General features: G+C 53.0%; 5 protein-coding genes across 5 annotated transcripts; 2 read left to right on the top strand and 3 right to left on the bottom strand.

Moving 5' to 3' along the window:
• Window positions 1-9: 9 nt before the first annotated feature.
• On the bottom strand, window positions 10-2,047 carry NECHADRAFT_60360 (uncharacterized protein; the record flags this gene model as incomplete). The annotated part of the gene is made up of 5 exons (XM_003051792.1): window positions 10-804; window positions 854-896; window positions 948-1,194; window positions 1,245-1,525; window positions 1,577-2,047. The coding sequence occupies 5 exons, from the start codon at window positions 2,045-2,047 to the stop codon at window positions 128-130; spliced, it is 1,719 nt and encodes a 572-aa protein (XP_003051838.1). The 3' UTR covers window positions 10-127.
• A 2,056-nt stretch (window positions 2,048-4,103) lies between these two features.
• NECHADRAFT_104186 (uncharacterized protein) lies at window positions 4,104-6,622 on the top strand (the record flags this gene model as incomplete). Its single annotated transcript, XM_003052238.1, has 3 exons — window positions 4,104-4,408; window positions 4,465-6,151; window positions 6,218-6,622. 3 exons carry the CDS (start codon window positions 4,104-4,106, stop codon window positions 6,401-6,403), a joined length of 2,178 nt encoding a protein of 725 aa, XP_003052284.1. The 3' UTR covers window positions 6,404-6,622.
• NECHADRAFT_104185 (uncharacterized protein) lies at window positions 6,622-10,177 on the bottom strand (the record flags this gene model as incomplete). Its single annotated transcript, XM_003051791.1, has 3 exons — window positions 6,622-8,149; window positions 8,199-9,952; window positions 10,078-10,177. The coding sequence occupies 3 exons, from the start codon at window positions 10,175-10,177 to the stop codon at window positions 7,172-7,174; spliced, it is 2,832 nt and encodes a 943-aa protein (XP_003051837.1). The 3' UTR covers window positions 6,622-7,171.
• A 3,412-nt stretch (window positions 10,178-13,589) lies between these two features.
• NECHADRAFT_104184 (uncharacterized protein) lies at window positions 13,590-16,076 on the bottom strand (the record flags this gene model as incomplete). Its single annotated transcript, XM_003051790.1, has 2 exons — window positions 13,590-15,892; window positions 15,971-16,076. The coding sequence occupies 2 exons, from the start codon at window positions 16,074-16,076 to the stop codon at window positions 13,590-13,592; spliced, it is 2,409 nt and encodes an 802-aa protein (XP_003051836.1).
• A 382-nt stretch (window positions 16,077-16,458) lies between these two features.
• NECHADRAFT_79308 (uncharacterized protein) lies at window positions 16,459-16,943 on the top strand (the record flags this gene model as incomplete). Its single annotated transcript, XM_003052237.1, has 3 exons — window positions 16,459-16,463; window positions 16,518-16,561; window positions 16,624-16,943. The coding sequence occupies 3 exons, from the start codon at window positions 16,459-16,461 to the stop codon at window positions 16,941-16,943; spliced, it is 369 nt and encodes a 122-aa protein (XP_003052283.1).
• Between the last annotated feature and the right edge of the window lie 18 nt (window positions 16,944-16,961).

Below are 16,961 nucleotides of genomic sequence, written 5' to 3'. Positions count from 1 at the left end.
AATATGTTTATCTTGTGAGATCCAAGCGCCTCATTTGCATTTTACCGCTGTAAGAAAAGCTGAAATGCTATATACAAAAGTATTTGATAGAAAAGATACCCAAGAACGACCCTACTCCGTTCGCTTACTATGACTTGCCACCAGATTGCTCCCTGCCATGCTTAGCCCACTCCCTAAGGACATTCTTCTTGATCTTGCCCGTGCTGGTCTTGGGCAGCTCGTTAACAACCTCCACCTCACGAGGAACCATGAATCTACTGATATCACTCTGGTGCTTGGCCCACGAGATGATCTCATCTCCCGTCACGGCCTTGCCCTCCTTGACGGTGACATAGGCCTTTGGTCGCTCACCCCAGTGAGAGTCAGGCACGGAGACAACACCCGCCTCGAGCACGTCGGGGTGCTCCACTAACATGCTCTCAAGGGCAACCGACGAAATGTTCTCGCCTCCTGAAATGATAATGTCCTTTGCTCGGTCTAGGATCTGAGCGCTACCGTCTGGGTGCCAGACTGCAAGATCGCCCGAGTGAAGCACGCCTCCTGCAAAGAGCTGGCGCGTGGCCTCGGGGTCCTTGTAGTACTCCTTGGCGCAGATGTTTCCGAGGAAGACGATCTCACCAATCTCCTTGCCATCCTTGGCCACGTCGATGAGGACGCCCTGGGGCTGGTCCGGCTTGATAATACGGATGGGGAGACTAGTGATGAAGCCGTGACCTTGGCGGGCCATCTTGGCATACTTTTCATGAGGAGGGAGATCATCCCACTCAGGAAGGGTATAGCACTTGGTGATGGGACCATAGGTTTCTAAAGAGTTGTTAGTAATAAGTTTGAGTGACTGTTGTAGGTTACGAACCTGTCATTCCATAAACGTGAACGGGAATGAGATTGAGGTTAGTCTATTATGCCACGTCAGTATGCTCCTATGTTCAATAAAGTTCTTGACTTACCATCTGCTCAAAGAGATGACCGCTGGGAGGGCTGGCGGCCACAGTGACCTTGACTTCCCGAGGCAACCTCTCGGCCTCCTTGGCAGCGACCAGCAATGTGTTGACAGTGGGGGCAGCATTGAAATGTGTGATACCCTCCTCCTTCAGGAGCTTCCAGAGGAGCGGGTAATCAACCTTTCGGAGACAGACATTGGTGCCCCTAACAGCCACAGTTGACCAAGGGAATGTCCAACCAATGGCATGGAACCTGCGCCATCAGTTAGATTAAGCGACTTGAATAAATCATTGCAGACTTACATGGGAAGAGTCCAGAGATACTTGCAGCGTCCAATGTTGAGACCAGACTCAATGATGTTGGCTAGGGTAGCCAAGTAGGCACCCCGGTGAGTGTAGACAACACCCTTGGGACGCGAAGTTGTTCCAGAGGTGAATGGAATGGCCAACATATCATCCTCACTTCGAGCCTGAGCGTGGAGACCTGCCCAACCCTGGCTGCCCTGATCAATGTCGTGCTTCAAACCCTCGAGAACGGCTTCGTCAAAGGGACCACAGAGCTGGCCTTCTGTCGCATCGGTGTCCTGTAGGGATAAGTTAGACAAAAGCTCGGATCCAGTGCTACAATTACTTACCAGATCAACAATGAATGGCACATTTTGGTGCTTCTCCTTGTACAAATCAAGCAGGCCAACGAACTCGTTATCCACGACAATGCAGTCCACCTCGGCAAAGTCAAAGATGTAAGAAATATCATCAGGCTTCAGGCGGTAGTTTGCCGGGACAATCACAGCGCCAGCAGCGACGATGCCGTAGATGGACTCGAGAAAGGCAGGCGTGTTGGGGGCGAGGATGCCGACTCGACGGTAGCCATGCTTGAGGAGGTAGTAGGCCAGGCCGCGTGCGCGATCGGCAAACTCAGCGTATGAACGTCGCAGGACGGCACCGTTGACGGTAATGTGGAAGATGGCTTCGGCGTCGGGCTCAATCGAGGCGGCGCGCTCGAGAAAGGTGGTCGGGGAGAGGGTGTGGAAGCTTGGAGACGCGGCGGGGTGAGGCCGAAGATGGTTGAGGATGGAGCGAATACGCGAGGGAGGGCCAGACATTGTGAAGGTGTTTCTGGACTGCTCTGCCTTGCTTATCTATGAGCTCTCGAGGAATAAAGAAGAGACGCAGGCTTTTACACTTGGTGAGAAGATGAAGCAAGGCAGAGAGGGAGCAAGACGGTTAAAGAGTTAAAGAGCAAAGCAAGTACAGAGCAGTTGACAGTAAAACAACAATGGATGGATGGATAGCTCCTGCATTTTCATAAGTAGCTGTGTCTCGGTTCAGCCCGGCAAATACGGCGCAGCTCGGTTCTCCAACTTCCCCGGTGAACTAGACCTGGAGGCGCGCGCCGCGTGTGGGCAGCTTAGCCGATCGCAGCCAGTGACGTTTCATGCTCAAGTAATTGCCCAAGGCGGAAGAACTATCGACTATCACGCCCATCCTTGCTACGAAGCGTGGGGACCCCGCACATGGGTGCTGTAAGCTTAGAGAAGCACTACCATCACGGCGGAGGCACAGCAGAGGTTATTAACAGTGAGGCCATTGTTTATATTTAGTGGTGTGATAATTCAGCCACCGTTTTCTGGACAGAAGGGATGTTGAAGATGTCACCAGTGAGAACTAATGGCAACCAGCAAGAAACAGAAGCATAGCACAAACAAGTCCCGGTGTGTCCCGACAGGATGGATGGAAGACTGGGTGAAGGGAAGAAATAGAAGGCACACGGGCCTGCCACGATCCTTGGGGGAGTGCTGGGGACCCCTTCAACAATCCTTGAATCTTTACAAGGGCGATTCGCCCTCACGATGCCTCCTCCACGTCAAGGGTTTTGGAGCTCTCAGTCTGATAGGCTCCGCTCCCGAGCCGACTTTTGGGTGCTCGATTTTGCGGGGTAGATTAGTTAGCGCGCTCGGGCTGTGGGGAAGGTGAAGGGGAAGGTCATCATCGGCAATCCTACACGTCGGCTCCGGTGTAAGTGGAGAGCAAACTTGGGTCGGGAGCTGAGCTGTGCTGTGCAGTTGAGATAGATAATGTTAATTCGAAGAGAACTATAGATGCTTAGCCCCGCGGTAAAGTGAACACGTCACACTATCGAAAATCATGAATAGAGTCTAGGCTAGACTCCAACATCACCAAAGCAACACGAGGAGTCAATGCAGGGACTCTCCATGCATGGGCAAGCAGAATTGGGGTCATCCAATGGAGTCACCTTCTCCTCTTTCTTCTTGGAAAGTCGCTCTAGACGGAGGGTAGTATGACTATGTAATGGGAGACCGGTCAGAGCCGATTGGAGGTATGCTCCTCGAGGCGGTCCGAAGTGGAAAGATTCGACGAGACCCGGGGGCTTTTAAGCACCACGAGTTGACCTGGATCACGTCAGTTCCAGGGTTTTCGAATTCCTTGCGGCAAAAATCGAACGGCATTGACACTAAATCAATACCGAAGCCACGGTTATGACATGTAATACCGCTGTACACCAATCTTGACCTTGGCTCAACCGAGGATAAAGCCGGTAAAGGTGAAGCAATCACCGAAAGTTGCCATGGTTGTGAGCGATGTGGATGTGGCTTGTCAGATGTGGCGCCGCCTCTTCGTGGCTTGCACTTTGTGGCTTGAGGATTCACGTGTGGCTTTACCTGGCCCCCATTACGGCCTCTCCACTCTTCTCATGCAAGCCAATGGACCTATCTCAGGCACGCGATGCTTGCTTGCTTGGCCGGGGGGTTTATCGTCAGCTCTTATCGTGACCTGACGTTCCTTATCCATCGTCATCGCATACGTACCAGTATAGAACAACTTCATCTTGATCCCCTTTCCCAATATAGCATCTATACTCGACATTCGTTTACTGCGAGCTGCCCCTTTGTCTTATTGCTACCCTCTCCATACTTCGCGCTTGGTGCCTCTTACCCAGAATCTCCTCACGGGGCTGTTTTGACTTTGAGACACGCTGTCTCTTGCATCATTCACATTCGCGGTGCATCCTTCCCCTCAGCCTGCAAACGTTTGCGGTATGTATCCGACGTCTCTGAGCAACCTGGACAACCTCTCTCTTTTCTATTTACAACCACACGCACCACATCGACCACCCTTACAACCTTCTTTAAGCTCATCATGATCGTATATAGCTCCAGTGAACGATTCATGGCTTCCCGTAGCCCCTCCGACGGAGCTTCAGCTCGTCCATCCGTCCCCCGCACTTCAACATTCTCTCAGGCCCCCAAAACCCCTGCTTCCGATTCCGACGATCATCTTCAGGTGCCCAAGAGGGCGCATACCTTTGCCAATGCGTCCCCTAGCGCATCCCCTGATGCCTTCGAGTCTGGCGACCACGACGACTCCGACGATGGCCTCGAGGCTGGCCGCGCCTCCGTCGAGCTTGACATACTCCCCATTGAGCTCATTACCCTGACCGACAGGTACAGTGTGATTCATAGCCTCTTGTGGCCCTCTTGCTGAGCTAAGCTATATATAGCTTCATCGATTCCTTGAATGCCAAGGTCTACCCCACTCCTCCCAGCATCGAACGACTCTCGCAGAAGTTTCAAGAGTTCTACAGCCAGGCGTCGTCAAACATTAACACACACATCAATGCCCTCGCATCCAGGCAGAGTCGCGATGTCTCCCCCACGCCCTCATCGTCCTCCATATCCTCAGCCGCTAGCCGATTGCGATCCAGAGCTAGTGCGCTCAACGTCAAGGAGAAGCCAAAATCAGAAGCCGAGCAGCAAATGATTACCGCCGACGAATTAGCACAACGCAAGCGAGCAAGAAAGGCTCTCGAAGCCAAGAGGGTGCTATTGGAGGAGGCTGTGGAACGCCGATTGTGCGAAGGCATATATGATAAGATTTACCAACACCGGAGCACACAAGATGAGGCACAGGACGATAAACTGCGCTCAAAGACGGCTGCTCTGGCCTTGGTTGGGATTGGTCCTGCTGATCTGGGTATTAATCTCAACGAGGTGGCGGTTGCATCTGGCGAAACGACTGGACCTACGGAAGAGGACATTAAGGAGAAGCTGGAGCCTGCCAGGCGAGACCTGGTCATGATGAGCCAAAAGAGATACCCTCTTGGAAAGCTCAACCATCTCAAGGCTGCCCACAGAAGTATCGTTGATACCCTCGCTCACTTCCACCCCTCCGCTTCTGCCGATGAGATTATGCCAATGCTCATTTACACCCTCATCACCCTGCCACCCGAGAACCTCCACGTTATTAGCGATGTGCACTTTGTGCAAAGCTTTCGATGGGAGCCAAAGCTGACGGGCGAGGCTGCATACTGCTTGACAAATCTCGAAGCTGCAATTAGCTTTCTAGAGACCGTGGATTTGGCAACTCTCAGGGCGGATGAGCAGCTTTCCGGCCCAACCAAGAGCGGCTCCAGCCCCAGATCAGAGACGTTTCCACCTGCGTATCCCCAAGGACCAGCAACTGCATCTCCAAGCGACCCAGAGACGAACAAGACGAACGCTGCTGCAACAAAACCTACCCCTTCCACACTCAAAGCGTCTGCTAATCTGCGTAACCGCCGGCTGAGCGACCTTGTCAATGCTCCTGCACAAGCGTTTGGCGCTGCCAGTGATGCCGTCTTTAGCTCCGCGGACCAAAGTCTGAAGAATATCTCCAACAGTTTGGGCGACAGTTACAAGTTCTTGGTTGGCAAGTTACGGGAACATCAAGATAGCCCCAGAGAGTCCATTCTGGTACCGAAAACACTCGACGATGCTCGCAAGCTGGTCAGCACTCCATCACCAGACGAAGAGGATACTAGTGGAATCAACACGCTGCTTGGGCCCGATGACGCTGATCCCCTGAAGCGTCCAACGCAGCGGGAGGATCGAATGCTCAACTTGATTGGAGGCCGTCGTGATAGGAGCACCGATAGCGCACGGAGTGGCCGCAGCGTTAGCTCTTCAAAGAAGGTCCTGTTCTCTTCCGAGGAGACCAAGCCTGCTCCTCAACCAAGCCCCGGGCAGAATCCTGCTGTCCTAGAGCAGATGCGTAACCTGGGGAACACGTTTAACCCCATGGCTCGACTCCCGAGTATTAGCATGATCCGTGGGTTTGGCCGCACCGCAACCTCAACGCCTACTACACCGGCAGCCACACCAGCGGCCAAGGAGGTGCCCAAGCCTGCGGATGGTGGGGATTTGGGAACCGTAAGTTGCTCTGATTACTACGGTAAATGCTGTCTCACCATGATCTTATACTAATGAGTCGTACAGGCGTTCCCCGACATTGCCGCGGCCCTCCCGCCAAAGGAGATCCCCAAGATTGCACCGCCTAATAAACGGTTCATGGAGATACAGACTCCCGGTGAGCTCAGACTCGGCGAAGTGCTCGACCTCTTGCGAGATTATCGCCGTTTAGCTGGCGCCTTGAAGGACCTTGGGGCGTTTGAGACCAAGTGATGAGATAGACAGAATGCATCATAGACTACCTTACCTACTTACCTTACTTAGACATTGATGGCCCCTGGATTGTAATACCTTCATTTTGGGCAACAGAGAGTTGTCTGGGGCTTTTCCTTTGTAACAACACAGAACCAAACCGGTAATCTTGTTTAGAACGCGACTGGACTAGCGAAGAGGCGTCTTAATATACATAATCACTATGATGAAAGCTTGCTGAATTTGAAAGTCAAATTGACAGAGTTACGCCTGTGGCGGTTTCAATTTCCTCTGAAACTGCCTTTCTATTCCATGCTGACATCCGTGTACCTAGGTAGAGTGTAATAGATAGTTCCCCAACAACACCAGACAACCCGAAATCGTCATGACCTTCTAGGCCGCGCCGCGCTAGACAAAGACGCCCGTGTAAATCCAAGTAACCGACCAGACCGGACCGCGTCGCGGTGGTGGTGCGTGCGGGCAATAAGAAACATGAAACCTCGCTCAATCCGGGCAAAAAGACAAGCTTGCGCTTTAAAACCACCTTCCCAAGTCCCATAATCTAATCCTGTAATCCCATTGTAGACGCCATGATCCTTCTTGTACCATCCAAAATTGCTTTTCAACTGGAGAATGCTTAGTTCGTAAATATGTGGCTGGTTTTGTAACCGTTTAAGTTTTTGAAAGTAACGTTGACCTTTGAAGTGAGAGGACACGAGCTCTCGAGGTCATGATAGGGAGAATGCATGTCTTGCTTCCTCCAATGTAGCAGGCTCTTTCGCGCGTGGCTTAGAGCATTGGGGTCGTGTCTGCCCGACGAGGCTGTGGATGGTGGTGGTGATGGGACTCGATGGCCCGCAACGGAGGGACCTGGTCCTTTTCCTCGTCGTAAACTGGTTCAGTGTTGGCTCGAGGGAAGGCTCGTGCCGCGTTTTGAGATGTATTGGACGTAGTGCGTTTATGCCCATGGATCTCGTCACTGGGAATGACAGGTCCTGGGAATAGGAACTGCGATATGATGCGGCTATTCGCTCGCTCCTTGATGCGGCCGAAACTGCCTCGTCGACCAGAAGCAGCAAAACCGGCCTGGGGATCGACTCCGGAAGCAGTTCCTATCGAGGCGTTCGTCCGAGTCCGGATCAGAATCGGCTGGTTTTCTTCGGCTTCCTTCTGGAAACGAGACTCGCTAGGGAGCAGTACCGCACGGTCCAGACCGTATGGCAACCCACGGTGACGACCACGGATTTGCATGGCGATGATGATGAGCTTTCCAACAACGGTGAACTGGGAACAAAGGGAGGCGTTCACGTTGGGTACGCCAATACTGAGGCCGACGGTGCCGTAAGCGCTGATTACCTCAAAGAGGACATCAAACGAGTTGAACTTCTTTTCCTTGAGGCTGGTGCCCTCCGAGATGGCGAGAAGGAAGAAGCCCACAAAGACATACCACAAATCGAATGACAGCTGGCGTCGCAAATGAGTGCCGACATAGTTGAGCGCACTGGGCGATTCTGTCTCCTCGTCTTCGTCCCGCTTGTTGCCGTAAACGCCCAGTGACTTTTCTTCGTACACGTTGGTTCGGCGGATAGATATAGCAATCGGGAAAATGGAAATGTACATCATGATCATGTACAAGACTGGCATTGCTGGGTGAAGGTCCGACATGCTGAAACAAGAGAAGCCAGCGGTTCGAGTAGCTGCGGCTTGAAAGAGACCGTCGGCGATTCGTGTATGTACTGGGAGTTGGGCGACGGGACCAGAATTGAGCTGAGTTGAGGTTAGCTGGATCAACAGAAACAGGCCAGAAATGACTTACATCCAAGATAACAAAGAACAACAGGTCGATGGCGTTCAAGGCGACCAGTATCCAAAAAAGCCACCAGTTGGCGCTCGAGGGAAATAGCAGAGTAAAGCATCGGCGAGGATGATCGAGGAGGAATCTCAGCTCCTCCCAGAGACCTGTACCCTTGGGCACGATCTGAGCCAGAACCCAAATGATGAACCGTAGCATGACGGGGAAGCCAGTGTTGCCAATGATGATGAAGAACCACATAATCATCATGGTGTACTCCGAGGTGTTGAACGAGTTCATGCTGTCTGGAGTCAAGGTAAGACCAAGATCGTTGAAAGCCGAGTTGGCAGTCCAGATACCCCACCAAGTCCTTGAGATGGCGTCGTCGTCGACGATTTTGCCGTAGTGGTCGTTGTGAAGAATAAAGGGGAGCAGAAAGGTTGCAGCAAGAAACTGAAATCCCCAGAAGTAGCAAAGCAAGATCAGAGCTAGAGTCCTCAAAGACCGGTACTCAATTCCACCCAATTCCTCTCGTTGTTCAAGGGTTAGGCCCACAAAGTTGGAGTTGCGACCCATAGTCGGCGTGTAACTCAGGTAGGGCATGTCTTTGGTGTGATCGTTGGACCAGGCTGACTTGATGGTATCCAATGTACGAGTCCGAAAAGCGCGCACGGGTCCGCCGCTCTCATTGTCTTCATGGACCTGCTTTTGGCCGCGGTTGAAAATTCTAGGCTTGCGGAACCTGAGAGAATCAAGAGTGCCACCAACAGCCTTGGCATCATCAGCCAACTCCTCCCTGATGGGACGTTCAGGCTCAGCAATAACAATGGTCGGTCTGCGTTCGCGGGGGAGCCCCGAGTCAATGGTTGCTTGATCTTGTCGTGAGTCTCGTGTGTGTGTCATAGCAATGGTATCGTCGTCTCCGTCTCTTGCATCACCATCATCAAGTCGTCGCGGTCCCATGCCTCTCTCGGTCTCGCGCGGACCAGGAATTCGCAAAACCTCATTGTCCTGGTTTCTCTGGCGCTCCAGGATGGCAATGTGCTCGGCATGGGTCCTCCGAGGAAATTTGGTAAGCTCGTCGTCGATACCATCGCTCCTCTTCACCGTCTCTGCGAATGTGATTCCTGCGGGCGCATTCTGCGGCTGGCCCTGCCCCTCCATGCGTCTATCCCTGTCCTCCTCGAATGCCTGATCGGGCTTCTCCAGAGGGCTCAGCTCCATGCTATTGGACCGCCCGGCTGAGACGGTTGCCGTATCGCTCTCGTCGCTACTGGCTGGTGGTGGCTTAGGCGGCATGTGGTCATCGTCGTCATCGTCCTCAATGGCCTGGGACTGAATCATCGCGTCCCCGTCGAGTAAGATTCCGTCATTGGTGATGCGCGGTGGTCGGCCCTGGTGAGGCACGACAGTGATATGCCGGCCATTGACTCCCTCCTCGGCCTGACGGACCTCGCTACGTGCGCGAGACTTTGATTTGGAGATAGTAGTGCGACGTTGCCTGGCATCTGTGACCCAGCCTTGGAATCTCTTTTCAAACCAGTAGAGACGCAGAAATACGACCGAGGTATGCAGTGTGATCGGATTGGATGTGATGGTGAAGACGTAGACAACCACCTGCTGGAAGGTGTTCAGGAGGTTAACATCGATAGGATTGAGACCGGCCTGGGTATTGGCGCCGCTGGCGAACATGAGGGCGTCGACATATTGGGTGGTGCCGCGACCTGCGGCGTAGATGGCAATGGAAGCGATCAAGGTTGCACCAATAATCCACGTATCTATAATTCGTGAAGGTTAGACAGAGGACTTGGCATTCGATGTCAAGTGCCGGGGGATGGGAACACAAGAAACGCACTCCCACGTGGGGGATGCATGTCAGTGGTCGAGGGAGAATTGGACTTACAATGGACAGAAATGAAATTGAAATGCGGCTTCTTGGAAACAAACGGAGGCTTGACAGCCTTGAGCCGCGCCCAAAAAGAGGCGCGCGCCCCGTCTAGCATCTCTCGTGAGGTAAAGGGAGAAGAATAACCAGCAGAAGGGTTGGTTGATGGTGAACAATGGAAGAAAGGAAGAAGAAAACAGGGGGGGAGCTTGTGAAGAGGATCGCCCAGGATATTTGGGTTCAAGGATGGGATCGCTTGCTTGGCCGCCGAGCTTCAGGCTAAGGACGGACAGCCATTGCGACGGCTATGTATGGCGCAAGAGGGTCTCTGATGGAGGGGCGCAGGAGCAGGAGAGGAGACTGGTGATTTACACCAGCAACAAGGTTTTTTGCCAAGGCGGAGACGAGCGGGTAGAAGGGGAATTCGTGCAGTGAATCACGAGATGACGGGTGAGTCTCTGAGGGACTGCGACTGGCCAGTCGGTTGATGGTGGTCGTAAAGGGTAAATAAAATGGTGGTGGCTGTGAGAGATGGAACCAGGTGCGGCGACTAGAGTCTAGTCGAGGAGCTAGGCTAGGAGAGGAGTGCCCAGACCGAGGACACGAGGCGCTGAAGTTTCTCGAGAAGTAGCATGTTTAATTGGAAGGGATTCACGGAAAGAGGTGAGGATTTGTGATGGAGGATCAAAGGTGAAATGGAATATGATTCAAGGTGTGATGTTGTGAAGGTTGAGTTCACATCAGAGGCTGCCCACGTTGTTGATAAAGGAAGGAGAGGAGGAAGGAACCTGGAAAGGGGACACTGGAGTTGCCTGAGGTAAGAACGGATAGAGGTAGGTAAACGGCGAGAGCGATCCCTTCCAGTCTAATATTAGGTTGGTTTCGATCGATCAAAGAAAATTATTGTGGGAAACGAGCAAACCCACCTCCCGTCCTCAACAACAACGATATGCCTGATTACCTCGACGCTACAAAACGGGAGCCAAACACAAAACACAGCCAAGAGCACCCAACGGGCACCCGGGAGTCAACAGAGACAAAGACGGCGACGACTCGGGATCCGCCATCGAGGCACGAGGGCGTCACTGACGGCCGCTGCTGGTCAAAGGACTTGGGATATCCATGCATACCACGGCAACCTTGACGACCAAAGCGAAGCAAGGTGCCGGGTCTTGGGCGGCAAGGGGCGAGAGACAGAGTCAGATCCAGAAGCACCCGGCCGTCTAAACCTGGCAGGCAAGATATCCAAGCCAAGGGTTGGGCCCATGGCGATCCAGGCACAGCAAGGAGTGGTTCCCACCAGGCAAGCACGCGCGGCATTGACAGGGCCGGGGCCGGGGTTGTTGGCGAGATAGTAGATGCGTGCAGTGCAGGGCATATGGGGCTTGGACCCGGCGGCGGCGAAAATCCGACAACTCAAGGTGAGGCAGACCTTATCATCCACTTCTCGGGGAGAGTTCCCCGGCACCGGTAAACCGTCGCCTGGCGCTGGTGTTTATTAGCGGTCCTGGTCAGGATCCATGCCACAGTCTCGACACGACAGGACAGCCCCGAGGTCTTGTGCTCAATGGGTCGAGACGAGACGAGATGCACGGTAAGGAGACTGCAAAGTGAGAGCTCACAAACTTACCAAGCCTGACATGATGCTCAATTCACCCACCAACGTCCGTTTCCGGGCGGGAGGAGAACGCCGTTGCAAACGCCCGCAGTACTGACACGTGCGTGCTCTTCCTGATTGGCAATCTTGGTTTGGATTCTGATGGCTGCTGATCCGATGACGCCAAGCAGCGTATTCCATCAGAGACGAAATTGCTTCCACGTCTCCGACTACCCCGACGGGACGGGTCCATTGATTGGGGAAACGTCACAGACCCGCAGGCGCGCTCCATGAAATCTACACAAGCAAACGCGGCGCAACAGCTTCGAGATGTTCGCTAGGGGTGTTCGCATTGCTCCCTGTGCGTCGAGTGAGACCTGCAGCGGCCCTTGTCGTATTGCCAATCCTTTATCGGGCCAATGGCAGAGCCTGCAATCAAGCCTGAATTGCTATTTCCATGAGCCAACGCAGATACCAGACATGATCCCTGACGAAACCGCAGCCCGGATCCGAAGACGAGATCTTGATTGAGATTGTCGCAAGAGCGCAATATTCTCCCCGGGAAGCCAAATGGCAGCAAAACACTGTTCTCAACCGTCTACGCTCAAAGCAGCCAAGCCAAGGGGCTGCTGAAAAACGCCAACGGCTAAAAACCCTAGACCCCCTGTTCAATATTAGGGCCGTTTCTCGGGTGGTTTGGCTGTCCCAGCACAATGGACGTTCGCAAGCTAACGCCCCCAATACAACTCCTTGACGTAGCCAAGATTTATCCTTCAATCCATGCATCTTCAACATTATCGGCATCCAGGATGGATATCTTGCGGCAATTCTATTCTACAGCAGAGATAAACATTAAGAAGATGGTACAAGCTGTGATGTCACCGCTCTTTTCCTCCTGCAGGACCTCCTCCACTCTCCCGGCGTCGCCGTTTTCGCCAATGGATGTTTCTAAGCCACGAACCAGCTGAGACAAGAAGCGCGCAGAACGCTTGCATCAGCGTCCTGCATGACAACGGATCCTTCTCGCCGGGCCCAGCGCCGCGGATGCCGGAGACGACACTAGGCGACGACAAACTCGAGCAGCTCCGAGACATGATGAGATTGAGCAGCCACGAATCTGGACCCTCGAATTGACAGGGTATTCAATGTCCACCGCCATCTCATCAAACACAGCATATCAAGCCACCTTGTGTTGGTGTAGCCCACGTGTTTTATCGAGGTTCCGAGATGGATGCATCCCAAACCTCAGCCCTAGTATCGCCAAGCTTTTCTCCCCGGTTCACTAACTCGGCACTAAAAGGTCCCAGCTCCAACTGGGCTTTGACTCTAAAACAGCTGAAGGGACGCTATCTGCACATCGCATCTGAGTTGTCTTTGACGTCCATCGTTGTTATTGCTACACCACCATCTTGACAAATGCTCACCCAGGCACCGCATCATGGGTTTGTGCCGCAGTACCGCCTGTGGTGTGATGCCTCGCTTGCATGTCTCGATAACCCCCTTTACTGCGCCGTCTTACTCAATACAGTCTGTCGTTGACTACCTTCCGGTATCGCCGTATTACCGGTACGCCAGCCGGCACTATACTTCCACATCATATATCCCCGCCAACTCCAACATGATCATCACATCACGCCGGAACCATCATCCTGGTTTCAAACGTCATTTTTCTTTGATCTGCTTGGTACGGAGTACAATGAGAATACATGATGCAGTCTAAGCGGGCTTCCGTGTGCCGCTCCCTTTTCCTAAACGCCGAGTCTTCCCCGTCCCTTGCGCCTCCAAGACATTCCGAGGCGGATGTTACTATACGATACGATACGATTCTCCAATCTCTCCATTACGCCCGTTCTCCCGAAACCTGTGTCTTGTCAATCTTTGGTTTGCCCAACCCGTACCCGCTTATGTAGTCTCTTTTCCAACTGTGTGTCTATTACTGCGCCGCGGCGCGTCTGGCATTCTCTCGTCCAATCTTCTTGAAGAAGGCATTGCTGTCCTTCTTGTTCCTCTTGAGTGTCTGCATCTTCTTGTTCTGCTCAATGTATGCCATGTCCTGGCCTCCACTGAGCTCCCCGAGGGTTCCGGCTGTGCGTCGGGCACCCTTCTTCTTCTTCTTGCGTCCCATAGTGCCCTGATGGAAGAGATCGTCGTTGGGATCATCCTCTTCCATGCTCTCGTTCTCAACAAGCACCTTTTGCAAGAGCTCACGGCGTTCTGACACGTCTGCGAACGCTAGGCCAGGAGTCTTTTCAATATTGGCCAACTGCGTAATCACCTTGAAGGCATATCCTTGATCGACAAGGAAAGCCTGTCGCTTGGATGAGAAGTACATCTCCTGTGTATCCTTGGACACGAGCGAGTAGAAAAAGGCATTGAAGCCCTCGTCATTTCTTCGCTTGGCTCGTAGAATTCGACCCAGTCGCTGCGCCTCCTGACGACGTGAACCGTAATGCGAGGAAATCTGGATCAGACAGGTTGCCTCGGGCAAGTCGAGAGAGGTATCACCAATCTTGGACAGGAATAGCGTATTGACGTTAGGGTTGTGCTGAAAGTTCTCCAACACTTGCAGACGCTCTGCCTGGCCGGTACCACCGTAGATGAACGCCTTTTGTAGCTTGAGGGCGTACGCCTTGAGGGCATACACATTGTCTGAGAAGACAATGATTTTGTCTCCTCGCGATTCGTGGTAGTTGATGAGGTATTGGCAGGCCTGGAACTTGCGTGGGTTCATGATATAGAGAAGGCCCTTCTTCCTGCTGGGTGCCTTGAGATACTGGTCGTAAAACTCGGTAGGCATTGGGCACCACACTTCGGCACACTGGACCCTCGCGATGTGGCCCTGTTTGGACAGTTCCATCCAGTTGGCCTCGAAGAGCTTAGGTCCGATCAAAAAGTTCAAATCCGAAATCTTGTCATCTTCTCGCAGGAGCGTGGCCGTAAGACCCAGCTTCGAATGTGTCTTGATCGACGACGTGACCTTTCTGAAAATGTTGGCGGGGACAACGTGCACCTCGTCCAACAGCATCAAACCCCATTCCCGACCCGTCAGGAACCTCATCATCTTCTCGGCATCATAAGATCTCGCTCTCGACTGCGTAACCATGGCGTAGGTTGTGACAATGATACCGGTGCTTCCAGTGAAGACGTTGTTCTTGGAATCCGAGGTGAAGGCGACAATATCGTCAGGGTTGATGTTAGACCACTTGAGGAATTCATTTCGCCATTGCACGACCGACATAGAACTCGTGCAGAGGACAATGACACCCTTCTTGATCGTGCAAGCAGCCGTAATGCCCACAAGTGTCTTGCCGGCGCCACAAGGCAAAACAATGAGTCCGCTCTTCGCTCGTCCATTTCCGAACATCTTGCTCAGACTTTTCTCCTGGTACGGTCGAATCTGCGTGCCGGGCTTAAGGTCGATATCCAAATTGGCGTTGACCTCGTCACGTCGGAAATCGTACTCCTCCAGAACTGGATATCCCAGGTTCAGGCATTCCTTCTGCACTGTCTCCACGTCCTTGTCGGCAATCTCGAACGAGTGTGTCACCTCCTGATCTTCATCATCTTCCTCGTTGAGGTCGGCAAAGACGTCTCCCTCCTTGGCCGGCGCATCATCTTGTTTTTGCTCGCCGGACTGACCGAGGCCATTAGCCTGCTTCACTCCAGCAGCGTTCTGTGTTCCGGGGATAACAAGACCACCAATCTTGGGCGCAACAGTGGTGGTGATTTCTTCCGTTCCCTGAACACGCAGAGGGCCAATTTTTGGGTTCTTGAGGAGAGTCTGGAGCATATTGGGATCGGGACTTTCGACATAGTACTTTGTGTTCTTCAGAACCAGCTTGACCTTGCCGTAACTCTGTGTACAGCTGGTGATGAAGTTTCGAATCTCGCCTGGTAGTGGAGTCTTGAGGAATCGATCCAGCGTGTTGATGATGTCTTCTGGAGACAAGCCGACGGAGACGGCAGCGTACAGACTATGGGTCGTCAAGGCGTACTCGTGCATGAAAGTCGGCCGGGACAGCGGCTCGGCGATGGTGATGAGGAAGTCCTGGGCCTGCTCGGCAAGAGGGTTGAAACTCTCTAGAATAATGCGTCCCTTCTGAGGATCGATCCAGAGAGGGCGGTTCTGATGGTCCTTTTTGAGAACCAGGTAGGAAAAGTCACGATCGCCAAAAATATGCGGGAGCGGATCCCGAATCGCATGTCTCTTCTGGTAGCGATCCAGGGAGAAAATGTCTATGTTCTTATTCAAATCCCGCTCCAGGGCCTCGTCGATCGGGGCGTCATCCTCCTCCATCAGATTCTCGTCATTACTATCGATGGTTCGAGGCGTCGCGGCTCCTGGTGTCGATAACCGCGAGGACCTGCCAACCTTTGCCCCGCCCTGAACGGCGCCGCCCGCTTTTCTCTTCGGAGGCATGTTGGTCGACTTCCGTACAGCGCGAATCGGAGTTGGCGATGTTGCGTGGAGGAGCGAGTGTGGGTTGTTGGGGAAGATGCGTTGGAGAGATGGGAGGGTTGAAATCAGCCTTGAAGTGTTGCCTCAATGATGAATGATGACTAAGGGGATCACGCTGCCTGGAGTCAGCACGGAGAAACACCCAATTTTTAGCGCGGCGCGAGGTCAGGGGCCTGAGGTGCTCCCAAAAGTTGAAGACCCCGCCAAAGTCTCGACTTCTATTTGAACCTACCGGTGAACGAACTAAACCTCATACCATCACGACCTTGAAATCGAGTTTTGTTTTTCGCATACTTTATATAACCTATTGAGAAATCCGAATCTTCCTTCAAGAGTATCCACCATGTGGTACGAGCTGCGCCCAGGATTTTACAGTCACAGCCTCTAACTCCATGATATTAGCAAGCATATTCTCAACGCCCAAGTCGCCGTCCGGTCGCCTTGCTGTACGACCAAGCCACAAGCTTTCATATGACAACACCCTCGAAGCTAACACATACATGTCTAGGCAAGAAATGGTTTGATTGCGTCGAGTGCCACACCGAGCAGGAATCCCACCCTCTCATGCAGGCCTTCGAGATGACCTTTGCCTGCAAAAAGTGCAAGAAGTGCTTCCGAAAGGACGCCACCGAGTTCGAAGAGGCCGACGAATACTGCCCCCACTGCGATAACCACTTCATTATTGATGCCAAGACCCCCAAGGCTGCTCTGTCCATCGAGAGCGACGATGTGCGAATGAACAGCAAGATGCTCAAGGACGACAGGAAGAAGCAGGGCGGTTTGAGATCCATCTTCGACCCGAACGAGGATGCTGACAAGTTGGGATGATGGGTAAAGAATAAGAAA

Source organism: Fusarium vanettenii, assembly GCF_000151355.1.
Source record: "Fusarium vanettenii 77-13-4 chromosome 4 genomic scaffold NECHAsca_3_chr4_2_0, whole genome shotgun sequence".
Taxonomy (NCBI): domain Eukaryota; kingdom Fungi; phylum Ascomycota; class Sordariomycetes; order Hypocreales; family Nectriaceae; genus Fusarium; species Fusarium vanettenii.
Note: the sequence above shows the minus strand (reverse complement) of the source record. Positions and strands in the feature narration are given on the sequence as shown.